The following is a 16,996-nucleotide window of genomic DNA, read 5'->3' on the forward strand; positions in this document are numbered from 1 at the left end:
CATAAATTTTAACCAGGCACACTATATGTTGCTATGAAAACAGCAAGGGTTTTACTCAGCCATGTGCTACAGACAAAAAGAGAAGATAACATGGAAGCAAGTTTCACTTTCCAGCTTCTTTGTGTCTCCACAGGCTATTGGAACATCATTGTCCATGGGCGAAAGCACTCCTACAGACTGTACACAAAGCTGTTGAATGAAGCTATGCGCTGGGCCTCTGCCATTCAAGGTGTCATTGACAGCAAAGTTCCCATAGAAACGCCTACACAGCAACTCATTCGTGACATCAGGGTAGGTGGCATCGTGCTAATTCCAACTGCGCTGGGAGCAGCCAGATTGCTACTGGCCTTACCCAGTCATTGCTGAGAATCTGGCAAGAAATGGAGTTGCTGTCTTAAGGAAAAAAGAAAAGAAAAATAAATTATTTCTTAGAAATCTAAATGATTGTGCAACTAAATAATAAAATCTTAATGTGAATTTTATTTTGAATTAGCATGTTAATTGATCTGCATCAGTTTAGGCTACAACTGCTATGATTACACCATTAAGCATTTGCAGATCCCTGCTGCATCCTTTCCTCTCCCTAAGCATCCTCTGGACACAAATATAAAAATTTCCACTACTACCAGACATGTGACTTTGCTGTACCGTAAAGTCCTCTTTACACCTTAGGCTTGTGTGGTTAAATAGCAGAGTAAAGGGTGGAAAGAAAATATCTACAGTTGTGCCACTGTAGCAGGAGTAATTTTTGAAAAGGCTTCTTTCTAGAAACTCTGGCAAATTAAATTCAGAATCATATTAGAAGACAGACCAAAGCATACTTCAGAAGAAATGTATGTGTAAGCATATACATTGTGATAAGCTCCAAACTAGATGCAATTAGATAGTAACTGTTCAGGAAGAAAGAGCTGGAAGTGATTGTGGAGAACCTTGGAAAACTTCAGCTCAGGGTTCAAGGACAAATGGAATGTTAAGTATTGTTAGGGAAGGAATACAGGACAAAATGTGGAAGAATGTGATGACAGTGTGTATGATAGTGACAGGCCCAGATTTTGAACACCATGTGCATTTTGGTTGTCCGTTCTGTAAACACATCTAGTATAACCAGACAAATTCAGGGAGGACAGGTTCATTATTACATACTAAACATGGTGGATCTGTGGTCAGAAAGTCCATTAACCATTTACTGTTGAAAGTTTGAAGGATATACCAGGGAGGAATCACGCCATACGTGCCTGTTACATGCCTGCATATCAGCTGCAAGCCACATTTGAAGTCAAGATCCTGTGCTTGGTGACCTTTGCTATGACCCAGCATAGCTATTCTTATGTTTAATTTTCAGAAATAATGTACAGAGTAATTTTTATATGTGAATTATGCTTTGGTCACCTAGTCCCTCTATGGACTTCCAGAAACTTAGATAAAGGTGATTGAGCTTGAACCTCAATGTATAAGGACATCCTGCGAAAGGCTATCCCCATTTGAGGATAAATCTTTTTTTTTTCTAGGAAAACAGCACGAACTTTGAAGTAGTGGAACAGACATATAAGAGGAACCCAATCTTGCGATATACCCAGCACCCTTTGCATTCCCCATTGCTCCCACTACCGTATGGAGATGTTAGTGTCAACTGTAAGTATTTTACCCATGTGACAGAACCCACTCACCTTTTGAGGATCAGTGTGGAGCCTGAGCACCACAAAAGTGGTCTGTAGGCTCTCTCTATGCAGGTGAAGTCCTTCTGGGGCAGTGTAGCCCACAGGGTTCAGAGAGAGGGAGCAGTCCCTTTCTCTACCCGGAATGTATTCTGGGTCCACTGCCTCGTATCTTAGGAACGCTGAATCTTAAAGTAAATGGGGGCAGATAGTTTATCATCCGTCCGGGGGATGTGCAGCCTGTCATCTTTGAGCTGCAACTGGGTTGCAAATGGCTCCAGTGCAAATCCTACAACAGGATTACATCATGGCGGTGGGATAGTATTCATACAGAAGCTGCTGTAAAACCAGACTAAATGAATCCTTTCTTCAAATGCTTCAGGAACATGAAAGAGCTAGCTTGTTTGATAGGCCACCAGAAAACCAAAGGGATTTGTTGATGATTCGAGACTGTTTGGCATACTAAAACTGAAAGCTGCTGCTGAACACCTATAGAAGAATCTCTAACGTGGAGTGACTGGGCCACAAAATCTTTTCAGAAATGAATTTCAATCTGGATATGCAAAGCAACGTATATGGGAAAAACAGTCTGCCGCATAGGCAGTGATGGGTCTGAGTGATCTAGTTCTGCTTAGGAAAGTGAACACAAATTTACATAGCTTTGTGAAAATGTCAACTCTTGTGCTGAGCAGAGAAACAAAACAGCTAATGCAAGCTTTTGAAAGCTTAGAAAAGGAAAAAGAAAGTCTTTGTGCGGCTGTATTGATGTATCATGCACCTGCATCTTGAATACGGGATGCAGCTTGGCCTTCCACATCTTAACAAAGATACAGGAGAAGTAAAAACCTACCCAAAGGTGATCAAAGGCATAGAAAGACTTGCGTACAATTAAGAGGCTAAATAGGGCAGGACTCTTCAGCCTCAAAAAGAAGTTTTTAGGGCAAGAGGACTGTCATGGAGAAAGTGAAAGGGGAGTAACTGCTCACTGTCTTTCCTGATACAAGGTTTAAATTAAGTGGCAGATTAAAAGCACAGAAAAAATAAATTGTGAAATACAGAAAAATTACAGAGCAAATACTTACACTGTGGAACTTATTGCTATAGGGCTGTGTATTTGTATTGTACAATTAATGCATGGCCACTGGGGAAGCAATCACTGTATAGGAGATTCAGAAGGACCTACAGCCCCAGAGAAGTGCAAAGGAGAATGCAAACCTGCAGCAGTACGGTAGTATCACATACTTCTGAGCAATTCAAAGCAGACATTTAGGTGCTTAAAAAATGTAAGCAGTGTTGGTGTAGGCATTGTAAATCTAAACGATAAGTAAAAGCTGCATCTGTGGTACAGCAATTTGTCAAAATTCTGTGTTGGCTCAGGGGTCAAAGCTAATACGGGCACAACACAGAATTTTGGAAGTACGAAAGCCAGGCTTCGGTGTCTGCATTCAGGCACCTAAAGCCTTAACTGCATTAGTGACCCTCTGCTCTATAGCTGCCTCTCAGGTGAGGAGACAGTTTACACAGAGATGACTTTCTGCCACCCCTTCACCTGTGTCTGCAGATGAGGTGCCAAAAGCTGTCTCTTGGCACCTCATCTGCAGACACTGAAACCTGAACTAGATTTCAGTGCTAGTTTCCCTTAAAAACATTACTCTTCTTTTCTGCACGGTATATCTAAAAATGGATTTGCAGTGGTGACAAGTTAGATGTTGGCAAATACTAATTAAACTGCATTTGCACATTTAAAGGGGAAGCATTAATGAATTTTGAGTATAAATTTAAGTTCAGGAGATGAGCTAATGCTCAGATTGCTGTTTTTCTGTGACAGACTAGTACAGTTGCTAGTAGTGTGGCTGGGCCAGTAGAAAATGAGGGAGATGCTCACCTCTTGTCACCTTTGTGATCGTTCCCCAGTGCAACAAGAGAAGGGCTACAGCAGCTTACAGGATGAAGCAGTGAAGATCTTTAACTCCCTCCAGGAGATCGAGACAGTGTCTGACCCCATACCCATTATCCAAGGCATTCTGCAGACCTGCCACGATTTAAAGCCCCTTCGTGATGAAGTGTACTGTCAGCTCATCAAACAAACTAATCACATGCCGCATCCCAACAGTACTGGGAACCTGCACCACTGGCAGCTGATGTCATGTATGAGCTGCACTTTTCTGCCCAGCAGAGGGATCCTTCGCTACCTCAAGTTCCACCTTAGAAGGTACACGTCCTTTTCATTTGCAGCCTGTATCCTTTCTCCCTGCTTGTCTTCCACTGCCTGTTGTAGTTATCTGTCTCGCCCTCCTCCTGGGCAAACATCTTCCTGTGGTGTCACAGCCTCCTACCTTTGTGCACAATTCTTGCTACCAGTTGTTCTGTTGTATTCAAACTCCCACCTTGCCACCCATCTGTTGTGTCGAAAGGATGTGGAAAGTAAGGCTACCCAAACAGAATACTGTGAAACTGTCTTAAAAGTGGATGTACAGCCGATCACCTACTGCTTGCTAATGTCCATATAAACATTCTCAACCTGCAGGAAAGGTGAGGACTGTACTTTCATATTCCTTGAAATATGTACTACCTTGCAGCTGACACAGTCAAAATATGTACTGTGGAGTAAAAGATGTGCGTAAATCCAATTTCTAATTTTTCAATATTTGCTTAACTAAGCACATAATGCTTACAATTTGTATTTCTAATCTGCTTTAATCTCCCATTTTCGTGAACTAAATCATTTACATTTCTTCCCAACTCATGTTCAGGATCTAATGCAGCTTTCCAAAGCAGCCTGCATTGGGGCTGAGCTGCAGCCATGTAGTCTCACTCTATTCATTAATGGTGAGAAAGATCGATAAAATTTATTTGAATCCTTTCAAGCTAGGAAAGAGAGAGGTGAAATTTGTGCGAATACATGAAATAGCTACATCCCGGGCCTGGTTCTAGGAGATGCTGAGGAGTACCACATGTTGCCATTTCATGTTTTTATCACTGGAGTTGCAGATCATGTTATACTTAGAACTGCTGGCCTTGGAGGGAAGAGAACTGTGTACAAGCATCTACTTTCTACCTTCATGATTCTGAAAAATACTGTAAAAGTGGCTCAAGCACAGCCAGCAAATTAAAAAACAAGAATAAATGGAAAAAAGTTTACATTTGATTTCATAGTTTTTAATCTCAATTTTGTAAATCGAGATAGTCAATCCTGCTATCTTCAAATGGTACTATACTCCTGAAAGTTTGAACTGCTTATTTCGTACATTGCTGAGAAATGCCACTGAAGTGACTTTGGAATGACTAGTAAAAGCAGGTTGTATGGTTTAGGAAATAAGCAGGCTTATTCTTCCTGTGGTTGCACTTGACATCACTATCTCTACTGACATCACTATCTCTTTACGTACAGTAGTCCAAGTTATATGGTAATGTGCATGCTTTCTGGTTCACTGTGTGATAGCTTTTTTTGCTTCTCTTTACAATTAGGGTAAAAGACCTCTTTCCAGGCTCAGAAATAGACAAGTATGCACAATTCATAAGTGATTCCCTGAAGAGAACAAAGACAAGGGAGTTTGTGCCCTCCCAGGAGGAAATACAGGCTCTTCTCACCCGTGAAGAAATGACCACAACAGTGTACTGCCATGGCGGTGGCTCCTGTAAAATAACCATCAATTCCCACACAAGCGCTGGAGAGGTAATGCATTAGTAGCATTAACCAGATGTAAGCACACCTCTGTGCTGTATCCGCAAAGTCTGTAGGGAAGGCTCAACTTACTCTGCGGGTTCAGAATTATACAAGGCCTATGCCTGGGTTGTAGAATATCACTTAACAATTGTGTTGCAAAATCTAAACACTTTTGGTGTTCTGCCCACTGGAAAGGTAATAATTCTGAAGACTTGCTAACACAGTTTTCTGGACAAGTTAAATTCCAGTTCGTAACGTAATCTTTCTAGAAGGGATATTCTACCAGTAACTTAATGGTTAGCAGAAGCAAGATTTCAGGTTATAGTAGGCATGTCTGTGAAAACATTAGTGCTAAACAGAGGTAAAAATAGTAGTAAAGAGTGAAATTGTTACTAGAGGAACCGAGAATATCATCATGACATCTAAATCCATTATGTGCTTGCATCTTGTGCAGAGTTCTAATTCCCTCATCTTCAAAAGGGTAGGGAGATTGAAAAGGTTCAGAGAAGAATAGCAAGGATGACCAAATATAAGTAATGGCTTCCTTCCAGGGAATGATCTTTTCGGGTTAGAATCCTTTAATGTGAAAACGAGATAACCAAGGGAGAAATGTGATGGAGGTCTATGAAATGATGAGTGTCCTGAAGAGGTACTGATTCTTTGTTGTGAAAGTGTGTGTAATACCTACTCTGTGATCTGTATCTTTCTGATTTTGCAGGTGGTTGAAAAGCTGATCCGAGGTTTAGCAATGGAAGACAGCCGTAATATGTTTGCGCTCTTTGAACATAATCAGCAGGTGGACCGTGCTGTTGAGAGTCGGGTGATTGTGGCTGATATCTTGGCCAAGTTTGAGAGGTAGAAGAATGTTTCATAAAATCTTTAACTCCTAGCTGGATGTAACACTGATTTAAATGATAGTACGGTCAGGTAGTTTTATCCAAAGCAGCGGCAGTGATTCAACTGTTCACTCTGGTTTGAACTTCCCTTTGGTAAGGTTCAAATGCTCTTTCTCACTGTGTGGAAAACCATGTTCACATCTATTTTGGTGACAAAGAAGCATTCTTTATCAGGCTCGTCAGGACAAAATTAGTAGTGCCTTTATCAAAGAGTAATGGTTTACTAGCAGAGCTCAGGGAAGGTTTGCTTAAGTCTGATTATGATCTTGTCAGTTTACATCACAATAGCTATATCAGAAGAGCGAGCAAAGATCTGGGCATAGAAACGCAGCTCTAATTTCTTACTGTGGACTGTGATTTTGTGGCCAGACATACAAAGAAAGCAATAAATTGTGAAAGAAGCTGGCAGTGCCATTGTCTATTTTATATCTGTTCTAAAGACAAAAATAAAATTGTTCCAAATGGTGGCAAGGCTGGTGCTTTTCAGAGTCACAAGATTACATCAAAACAGTATCTTGAAAACGGGGACTGCTTTGTGTCCTGCCCCCAACTCTTGCATGTATCTAGAACTGTTGATCTAGTTTTTTGATCAAGTATATCTGGTAAGAACTTTTGAGTCCTTCTGAATAAAAATTTCATGTGATTCAGAGGAAAAAATGGAAGTTACCAGAAAAGTCTGCTGCACTGAGATTGTCCTGGTAAATTAGGTAGCTCTGTATGCTCTCTCTTTCAGAAATACAGGGGTACCCTCACATTGTCAGTTGCACCGTGGACATCCCAGTACCATGGTGCTTCTGGTTGCTTTTTTTTTCCCCCTCTCATTCTCTTTCCCATCTTACAGACTTGCTGGCTCTGAAGAAGAAGAGGAGGAAGGACAATGGCAGCTATATTTTAAGCTTTATTGCTTCTTGGATATTGAGAATGTTCCCAAAGATGGGGTGGAGTTTGCCTTCATGTTTGAGCAGGTAAGCTCGCTCTGGGAGAATGATTTGTTTCCAGGGTGGCAGATGCACACAAGAGTATACAGAAAACTGGCTTACCTTTGTGTTAGAAGTGGGAATGATGGTTTGAACAGAAGAATTCAGTGTGTTGGATTTTTGCCTGGAATCTACCAAGCAGATACATTGCGAAGTTCTCTAGGGGATAGGAGCATTAGAACAAAAGCAAGAAAAATGAACAAGGGCTTCAAAAAACTGGAAGGTCAGTGATAATAAAATGCTTTTAAAATTTGTCTTTAAATTTAAAAGATACAGAAATTTGGCTAATGATTCAAGAAGAATCATTAAAAGTAGCTGCTTGCAGAACATAGGTGTAAAGAAAACTGGAAAATCTAGCTATCTGTGTATCAGCTTACAAGAACAGCACATCCTTGGGGTGTTACAGGAATTGACTAAAAAACCTATCTTTTGGGCAATTTCTTTTGATTAACAGAGACGCACTGCAGAAAAAGGAAAAGAGAATGTAGTTGACAATATTTATCTGCTGAGTAATCTTTTTTTAAGTCACTGTACTCCATAGCACAATGATGGTGGTTAGGCCAGAGATCACACCGCTGTGAAATAACCTTGCAATTAGGGATGCATAACTAAACTGACTGGAGTACCCAGCTGTGCTATTCGTCCCATCTTTCTTACTTCTAATGAACACTTTGATCTTGCCTCAGAAAATTACAGCTGCTGCAAATTAATTAATACGTGTTAAAGGGGGTCAGTGTCATGAAGACTGAAACTCACTGACAGTCAAATGGATGGCATGTGCATCACACTGACAATGGTTCCCTAAGAGGGTTTCTTGAAATGAAGATTAAGTATTGTTAACTACAGAATGTCTAGGAAATGGTCAGGAACAAGACATCACGGTACTCTGTGGAAACTCAATTGTACCAAACTCCCTGTTGACTTCCAGTCTACACAGCTTTCACTCGCAGAGAGTGGTGGAAGAGAAGTAACAGTAGGATAGTAGATGTTATCCAGACATTAGACGGATGTAGCAAAAAAACCCCATAATAAATATATTTCACAGAAAAACAGGCAAAGGGAAGCAAGAAGGTTGGGGGAGATACCAGATAAAAGAGGAGGAGGTGGGAGACGCTGGTGTGCAGTGAGACTGAGATTAAGTCTTGAGTTTATTACATCTCATTTTCTGGTGTTGAATATAATCTCCACACAGGAGCTGTAGCTGGTACAGTACAAAACAAATTGTCTCAATTCCGGTCTCTCCCATCTGTTCCAGACCTAAAGACTCCTCATTGTAAGACTTTCAGTACAGGATAGGGGCCCCTCAGAGGTCTCTGTCCTGTCCAGGCTTGCAGAAAGAGGTGTTCCCTCCACATCGACCACTTGCAGACTTTGACTTCTTTATTATAATGTCTGCTTTGACCTCCTGAATTATGTCTTTCCTGCTGGGATGGGCAGATACCATAGGAATCTGTACATGGACCCAGCTGTGAATAAAGTGTGCTTCTGCTTTCTAATGAGTTTGGGGGACTTTTTGTTTGTTTGTAGGCTCACGAAAGCCTCATAGATGGCCATTTTCCTGCACCAGAGGACACTCTGCAGCGCCTAGCAGCTCTACGGCTGCAGTACCTTCATGGAGATTATTCTAAAATAAGTTGGACCCTGGATGGAATCTACCCAGTTAACAGACTAAAATCCAAAATACTGCACTCAACAAAGAGCAGCGGCACTACCAGTCACACTCTGGAGAGGAGACGGACCAGCTTCCTTGAAGGGACTTTGAAACGTAGCTTCAAGACAGGCTCTGTAAAGAAGCAGAAGGTAGAAGAAGAGCAGATGATGGAGATGTGGGTAAAGGAAGAGCTTTCAGCTGCTCGGGCAAGCATAGCACAGAAATGGACCAAGCTGCAGGGACTCTCTCAGCATCAGGCCATGGTGAAATACATGTCCATTGTAAAGGAGTGGCCGGGTTATGGGTCAACCCTCTTTGACGTTGAGGTGAGCGATGTATAAACTTATGTAACTACTACCAAGGAGAGGCATCAGTCTGGAGAAGAGATACAGCTATGTGTATTACATTGCTCAGCAGCAGAAGGGAATTTCTGGAACTGATTGCATTTTGCCTTAGTAAGCTTAGGGTAAGCCTGCAGTACCACATGCTCACAGAGGTGTGATGCAGAGAGCACAGAGCAAGCATGCTGGTGCGTCCTGGTAAATGGAGGGAGACAATGGATTCCCACTTCATTAGAAGAGCAGTAGAATTTGGGAAATTTTTCTGGGCTTAAGGAGGTGGTGGCTAGTGAAAGCAAAAGTAAAATGAAGCTCTATTGTCCTTACTGGCAAAAAGTGCAATCCTGTCCTGCAGCAGTACAACAGAAACTGCTCAGACTGGGTCACTTAGATCCCTCTGCTTAGCCTGCTAGAGCGGGAATCCACAGTTCCAGTTTTATCAGTTTTGGTGTGCCTAGGTGGATTCCATGGGAAGTTGCTTGCACTCACTATATTATCTGTTAAATGATAAGTGGAATATTGACTTCCTAAATCACTTTAAAATCTGATGAGAGCTGTTAGGTATTACAACTATTTATTACTCAACTAGTATTTGACTCACAGCCATGTCACTTCTAAATCTTTGAAGCAGGAGTGCCTACAAGACTCCGTTTGCAGACATCCTATTTTTTCTATTGGGATGAAGAGTTGAAATGTCCTATAGGAGCCAGAAATGGAGGGCTTTTCCTTAAATCAAAGATTATTTGATCCTCCACTGCATTTATGCAAAATTTCACATTTCTCTTTCTGCAGTGCAAGGAGGGTGGATTTCCAAACGATCTTTGGCTTGGAGTCAGCACAGAGAATGTGTCTGTCTACAAACGAGGGGATCCTAAACCACTAGAAACTTTCCAGTATGAGCACATTGTTTTCTTCGGAGCACCACAGCCTAACACCTTCAAAATTACAGTGGATGAGAGAGAAATGTTCTTTGAAACATCCCAGGTACATGAAAGCACAAGACTTCTTGTATGTGCTGTTGTACTAGCACTTCAGTAAAGCTCTAATTTCCATGGACTAGACAAGTTTATATGTGAGAACTCTTGCTGAATGGACTGGACCGCCAAGGAAAAAGATGAAGGGAGCTTAAGCCTAAAGTGCCATGGTACCTCTTCTTGAATACAGGGATAAACAGAAAAAAAAACAACAACCCTGGTTAGAAAGTGAAGGAGGTTGAATGATCTTCCAGTGCACTGGGAATTTCTAATTTTGGGTGCTCATGAGTGTGCTCAATTTTTTTCATTCCCTTCCAGTAAGTATATAAAGGGAAGTTCACAAACTAAAAAAAAAAAAAAGTTTAGTAGCGTTAAAGTTGCTTTTCTTTGAGCTACAAGCTTTTTAAGTGTCGCTACAACAGAGCACAAACTTGTCATTTCTTTCACTTTCCTTACTGTCATGTTCACATTTAGTATTACATGCAAAATTTATAGTGCCATGACTTTGGGCAAGGGGAATCTTTTCCTGCAAAATGTCTGGCATGCCTCAGTGGAATTAGGTTTTTAATGTGCTTATCCTCTGTTACTGTGTTCTCTCTCTAGGTGGGCGAGATAATAAAGATCATGAAAGCATACATCAACATGATTGTGAAGAAACGCTGCAGCGTCAAATCAGCCACCAGTGTGGACAGTCATGCTAGCATCTGGACTAGGTGATATGAATGAACTGCCATGAGAAAAAGGCAGTTGTTTAATGATTGGTGTTTGCAACTTGCCAGCACAAGTGTAGCAAAGATGTTTTTTAAGAACTCCACTTGACTGACTACTGTATTTGAAAACTGAAGTGACATCTACAGTACCATAGGATTTGCACCTATGCCCAAAGACATTAAACAGCAACAACTGTTGTTAAATATTAATGGCCCAAAACTTGTTTTTTCCCTTGCTTGTTCGATGAACAATGTACCTTAAAGAAGCAACATCAGAAGCATCCTCCTTCTCCTGCCTGCCTCTCTGCTGCTTTCACCATTACCTGTCATACTGGCAGAAAAATTCACAAGAATCATTTCTGCACTACAGGAGGCAAACTTAAGCTTCCTTATGAATTTCCAACACGCAAACATCTGGGATCTTGGGATCGCAGCATGGGCTGCTAAAAGAATATTTGGGTTTTATTTATTTTGCAAGCAACTCTAAAATATAAGTCACTGTGGGTTTTTTCTTCAGGATATACTAATGATCTGATCTGGCCTTAAAAGAAAATGCCTTTGTATAATTGACGCCAAGTGGTCCAACTAAAAGGTCAAATGCTACATGAGGGAGCATTAAACAAACAAAACAAATAAAACCACCTGAGGTGATTCTTTACCTTCCAACAGAAGTTCACAGGTACACGGCTGTAAAAAGTGGCACTTTAAGTTAAAATTCTAAATATTCCAACATAGGAGAAAATCTTTGGGACTAGCACCACTGAAATAGATCATCAGGTGCCATTGTGGGTACATTCCAAGCAGCACCTGTTGCCTAAAAATTGATGACTGCCTTTCCCCTATACAGCTCAGGACGTGAGGTTGATTTAGTTGTGTTTCCAGAAGAGCTGTTCTTCACAAACACCAGGTTTTAGATGGAGGTCAGGGGTTTTTATGGTGAGCAGCCTGCCTGTGTTAAGTTCCTTCTTTCTCTATATGGGATTTTAGGATGACTGGGATCCCTGAGCTTTAGTTTTAAGTGAACTTTCCTACTGAGTGAATAGGTGCCTAGGTAAATGGTTATAGGCAAGAATTTCACTTCCTCTGTACTTCTGTAAGCAGATGCCAAACCCTTCATCCTCCTCCAAATTCTAATTGGAACTGCTCCCATCACTGAATCCCCAAATCCCCTTCCAGTCTCCTCTAGGTCCCTAGTCGTCAGCAAAACTTGAAAACGATGCTGTTTTGCCAAAATAACTGCTGCTTGGAGGTTTTTATAGCTACTTGCAATTTGAAGAAGCAGAATTTTTTTTTCTTCTTAGTGAAAGATGACAGTCATCTTCAGTCTCTTGACTTCAGAAACTTGATTTCTTCGTTTAAAACAATATTCAGTATCAGTCACATCATAAATTGGTTGCATTAGCAATCAAGAAACCTGGTGGCTAGCCATTTTCTATGCCCCTTGTCTAGTCTTGGGATCCCAGAATGCAAAGGCCCATTCAGTTTCTTAATGAAACTGTAGAGCTGTATGTAATGCGGGCCTTGTTCCACGTTTAAAATCAGATGTCTCCATTTCTGAGGAAGTGGCAGCTAAGGACTATTAACTATGAAATAGAAATTTCACAGAAAAGAAAACTAGGAGTCAGTATGCAACAGGTTGCGTTCCAATTCATCATCAAATTGTGCCATGTCACTAATACTGTGTTGCAGAACACTGTAGTTTGAGGATGACAGTACAAGAAAAAAACACAGTGTACATAATCCGTGCTTTTCTTTCATTTCCACTGCACTGCAGCATGTGCAAACACTCTGTCCACTTGCCACGCAAGCAGCCTAAGAGGATAGCCACTACTGTGTATCGTACGTTCAACTGGAGTTTTGCCTTAAAGAGCTTTACTGAAGGATCCTACAAACATCCCCTTTTTGTCACAAAGAACGAAAAGATGACCAGGTCACACGTGAGAGAGAACAGGAATGCAGAGGCGACCTGAGAAGTAACACTTTGTATTGGTCCGTACACTGACTAGATCTCTTTATGTATCAGAATAGCCTTGATTATCCCTGTCCTAACTCTGCACTGTCTCTGTGTTCTGGCTCTTGGATTGCTGCAGGCAGCTTGAACCCACTTGGGAATGTAACTCCCATTACTATGTGTTGTAATTTTGCTCATTTCTATTACAGAATTCCTTCTGCTGTCTTTTTTAATTTGTAACTGGCTTTACAAGATGAAAGTTTAATAAATTATTGGATTGCATAGGCTGTATTCACTCATAGACATTGTGTGCTCATGTTAAGATGTTTACTCAGAGATCTAACACTCAGAACTTGTAAGTGAAAAGCAGGCATCAACGGCATGAGGAGACAACAGCCCTTCCCCTCAGAAGCAAATCTTGCATTTGTGGCGAATTACAGACAATAATTTGCCACTACAATGGGGGAGGTTTGTTTCCAGCTTCTGCCGCTCACTGGAGCTGGGTCGCATCTTTGGTTGGTGGGAGATGTCCCATTCGAGTTCAAGGGACTGGTTCCGAGATGGTTACTGTGATAAAAGCAGAGCAAGGCATAAATCATCTCCAAAGTCCCAGTTTGCAGGATCAGCTCCATCCCTTCTCTTCAGCACCTCCGAAGTCACTAATAACAGAAAATCGCTTCCAGCTCAAATAAGCTGCCAGCTGCACTTCTCTTACAGTAGCGTGACCCGGCACGGTGCTCACCTAAGAGCATGTGTCACCAAAGTGGTAAATCTGGACAGAGGACAGCTGAGCTGTCAGCAACACAGGCAGACTGTCCTCTAGCAGATGGAAGTTCCTTCAATACGTACACAGCTTCGGAAACCAAGCAATGATGTGTAATCCCCATTACTATGCTCTCATATATCCCTTGGTCAGATGCTCTGAGAGCCGTGGGACCCTGGAGATAGGTCTGTGCAATTTCATCTCCGACTGTTCACAGATTTTCAGTTTCTTCATGCTTATCACCTTCCATAGTCTTTCCCAGTCTTTATTTGAGGCTGGAACTGCCTCTGCTTACTTCAGCAGTTGCTTTTCTTTCCTCAGCTGTTACATTCCTTTCTGTGCACTTCCAAAAACACGCTGTCTCTGCCTCCCTTCTGCTTAGGAAGCCTGAAGTCACACACAGGCAGCTACTGCGTGTTTGCGTGGAGGAGGGCGTCAAAACCGAACACAGGCCGCTTGGCCTACACATCTCCCAGGCAGCCCTCCTGTGCCGCAACACCTCTCAGTCACATCAGGGTCCGGCATGGCGTCTCCCCCCACGCGCTGCTGCTGGGCTGTGACTAACTGAAGCTGCATTTTTTTTTTTCTTGGTGGCAAAGGCAGAGGCCAACCCCAGTTGCCATGCAAACACGCACCACTGCAGGTCCAGCATGACTATGACAGCATGCACAAATTCATTTATGACTCTTGTTGCAGTGAATAACCACCCAAGGCGATGGCCGACTAATGGTGTTCTCCCCCGCCCATGCTAGTTCTGTTTTATCACCCTGTCAGTGTGGTGTGCAGCCCCTGCTGGCCCCTACCCCAGTATTTCTCTAATAGTTAATGCAAGTTTGTATGTTCTAATGTTTCTTTTCTATGAAACAGTTTCATGCCAATGGGTGTTAGAGTTGGACTTTGGACCAGGGTACAATTTATAATCAGCACCTACACAGTAATCATAAAATTGGTTATACACAAAACCACAGCCCCTGGTAAGTTATATCACAAGCACATGTATCTAATTATTAAACCAGTTTGACTGTAAACGTCAACTGTTTATTTACACTTTGTTCTAAAACACACAGCCTTTCCATATGTAGCCTGTATGTTGTATTATTATGCTGTGCATTAACTTCAAAATGACATGCTCCCCCTTGGGCATTTAAGCAAATCCCTCACACATTAATTCCAGCCCCACTGTAAAATACAAGCTCCTAAATCTGTGGATTGCAAATTTGCTAAGCTCTTGTCCACTTTTTATACCAGAGATTCCTGATGCTGCAATTGGCTATACACCCTGGCCCCATGCCACTGTCAAAACAGAGGCGATCACAGAGAACTTGATTGCCAGTAAAATTCACTTATTTCTACCTGCCTGTTAAGTGCAGCTCTTCGAGCTCAGCTGCGTGCTGGACAGCCTTTTAAACCCCAGCAGGGAGGACTCCATCGCACGCTGTACCTGGACTCTGCACCAGTGTTTAAGTCTGGATGCAACCAAGAGCAAAGACACTGTGTTGGGCGATTCCTGGTTCTTGCCAGACGCGCGCTACCACCCGCTGCCCCAGGCTCGGGCAGCCCGGCCGGCTGCAGGGTACAGCAGGCTGGTGGGGAGCCCAGTGGGCTGGTGGGGAGCCCAGCTCGGCCTCCTCCTAGCGCTGCAGCCAGGGACATGTCTGTGGCCTCCCGCAGCCCCAGGCGCTGCCCCCCGGCACGGTGGATGCCTCAGGCCTTCCTCAAAATGCTGTGGTGTCTCAGGATTACGACCCAAATGTGTCCCTTCTGTAAAACCAAGCACCAGTAAATCCTATGCAACTCTTACTCAAAAAGTGACAGCCCGTCAGTATAAACTCAACTGGTTCTGTAACGGGTTAGGCATTGGGCAAGTCCAGTAATGGAGCAGATGCATTCATAGGAGCAACTCACCCGTCTTGCCTCTTTGTCCTGCTGCAGCACCAAGCTGAGTAAGTGAGGGGAAACGCAGCTGTCCCCACTTGTGCCTCGTCAGGGTGTGCCCATGGGCAGAGCAGTATTTAAACCAGGAGCCTTCTCCTTCCAACTCCTTTAGGATAGCTACATCTTGGCTAGTCGTCCCCTGTGAGCAAAGAGATGCGTAGGAAGGCCTGTGATTAAGTGCTTAGAAGCAGAGCTCGTCCTGCAAGGTGAGACTGGCGTGGGGTACAAAGGCGCTGAGTCTGCACGGAGGAGAATCGCTGGTGGGGAGGTGTGGAGGGAGTCCCCTGGGGCTGGGGGAGGGGAGCGCTGTTGCCTGTGGCAAACTCCTCCCTGTTGCGTTGCGAGTGCTTGGGCCAGGGTGGAGAGAGCTGCTCTCTCCCTGGCTGCTGTAGGTTTATTCCTCGCAGAGGAGGGGAACAGACCCACCCCTGCCAGGGCCGTGGTGTCCCGGCACTACGGGTCGCTTGGCCCTTTCCCGGCACCCTGTGGTGGGGCTGGTGGCAGTGCTCATCCCGCGCCTTTCCGGCTGGCGGCCGCTCTTTCGGAAGAGGTGCTTTCCGGTCTCCTTTCCCAGCAGCTTGCGCTGGTGAAAGGCTGCCTGTTTGGCTGTCGTGTCCGTGGTGGTGTGTTCATCATTTGGTGGCCTATTTGTCAGTGCTGCGAAGCTGGTATGAGACAGAACAGGTACAAAGCAGAACGGCGGCCGTAGGAGACAATATAAGATGGAAATTTCAGGAACCCAGCCCTTTTCCTCCAGGTAGCTCACGATCCAAGGCCTGGGTAAATGTGTCCTCCTGTTATCCACATACATGTATAATTCACTTCTCACTTGACACAAGATGCTCTTTAAATACCCAGATCATGTTCATGAAAATAAAGACATTCAATGAAACAGAAAGCAGTTCAGTTGCTAATGGGGATGACATTCAATCATGCACATTTGTGAAGTCAACTCAATGAACTACTTTGTAAGTTTAATTTGAATACGCATACAAATCCTGCTAGTTTTTACAGAGTATAAGCACCTTCTTTTTGTATAAGTATCTATTTCTGTATCATCCGTTAAAGGGGAACTGTGACACATGACATTTGAAAACAGAAGTTTAATAGAAAGCAGGAGTAGAACGCTTACTATCCATATGAGTGTCATGAGATACAGAATGTAGAAAAAGATCTTTGTTCTCATTTGTTCTAACAAAAAATGTGCACATACGGGGCCAGCATAATGAAGAAAGCACATTTTGCAGTAATTGTTTTGTATCACTGAAATTCCACTTTCTTAAAAGCCACCTTGGAGTAAATTATTCTATTTATGCTGAAAAGGAGCAAAGCGAACAAACAACTGTTGTTCTGTTGTTTATAATTATAGTCCCTTCTGCATTGGCAAATAGAAATCCAGAAGGACTTACAGTCTGTGTTGCATTACTGTGTAATCACAATAAAAACCTCATCTGGTAAACACCCCCACCCCCCCCCCCA

General features: G+C 42.8%; 1 protein-coding gene across 1 annotated transcript in view; it reads left to right on the top strand.

Moving 5' to 3' along the window:
- The window catches only part of LOC104073444 (unconventional myosin-X-like), a gene marked incomplete at its 5' end in the record, with an annotated part of 33,472 nt that extends 22,323 nt beyond the window's left edge, over nucleotides 1-11,149 (top strand). Inside the window, 9 exons of the mRNA XM_009573214.1 lie at nucleotides 134-291; nucleotides 1,509-1,632; nucleotides 3,570-3,867; nucleotides 5,124-5,331; nucleotides 6,041-6,177; nucleotides 7,060-7,183; nucleotides 8,723-9,172; nucleotides 9,977-10,168; nucleotides 10,762-11,149. Coding sequence (XP_009571509.1) covers nucleotides 134-291; nucleotides 1,509-1,632; nucleotides 3,570-3,867; nucleotides 5,124-5,331; nucleotides 6,041-6,177; nucleotides 7,060-7,183; nucleotides 8,723-9,172; nucleotides 9,977-10,168; nucleotides 10,762-10,875 — 1,805 coding nt within the window. The remainder of the gene's footprint in view (nucleotides 1-133; nucleotides 292-1,508; nucleotides 1,633-3,569; nucleotides 3,868-5,123; nucleotides 5,332-6,040; nucleotides 6,178-7,059; nucleotides 7,184-8,722; nucleotides 9,173-9,976; nucleotides 10,169-10,761) is intronic.
- Between the last annotated feature and the right edge of the window lie 5,847 nt (nucleotides 11,150-16,996).

The sequence above is a fragment of the Fulmarus glacialis genome, unplaced genomic scaffold, assembly GCF_000690835.1.
Source record: "Fulmarus glacialis isolate BGI_N327 unplaced genomic scaffold, ASM69083v1 scaffold5430, whole genome shotgun sequence".
Classification (NCBI taxonomy): Eukaryota; Metazoa; Chordata; class Aves; order Procellariiformes; family Procellariidae; genus Fulmarus; species Fulmarus glacialis.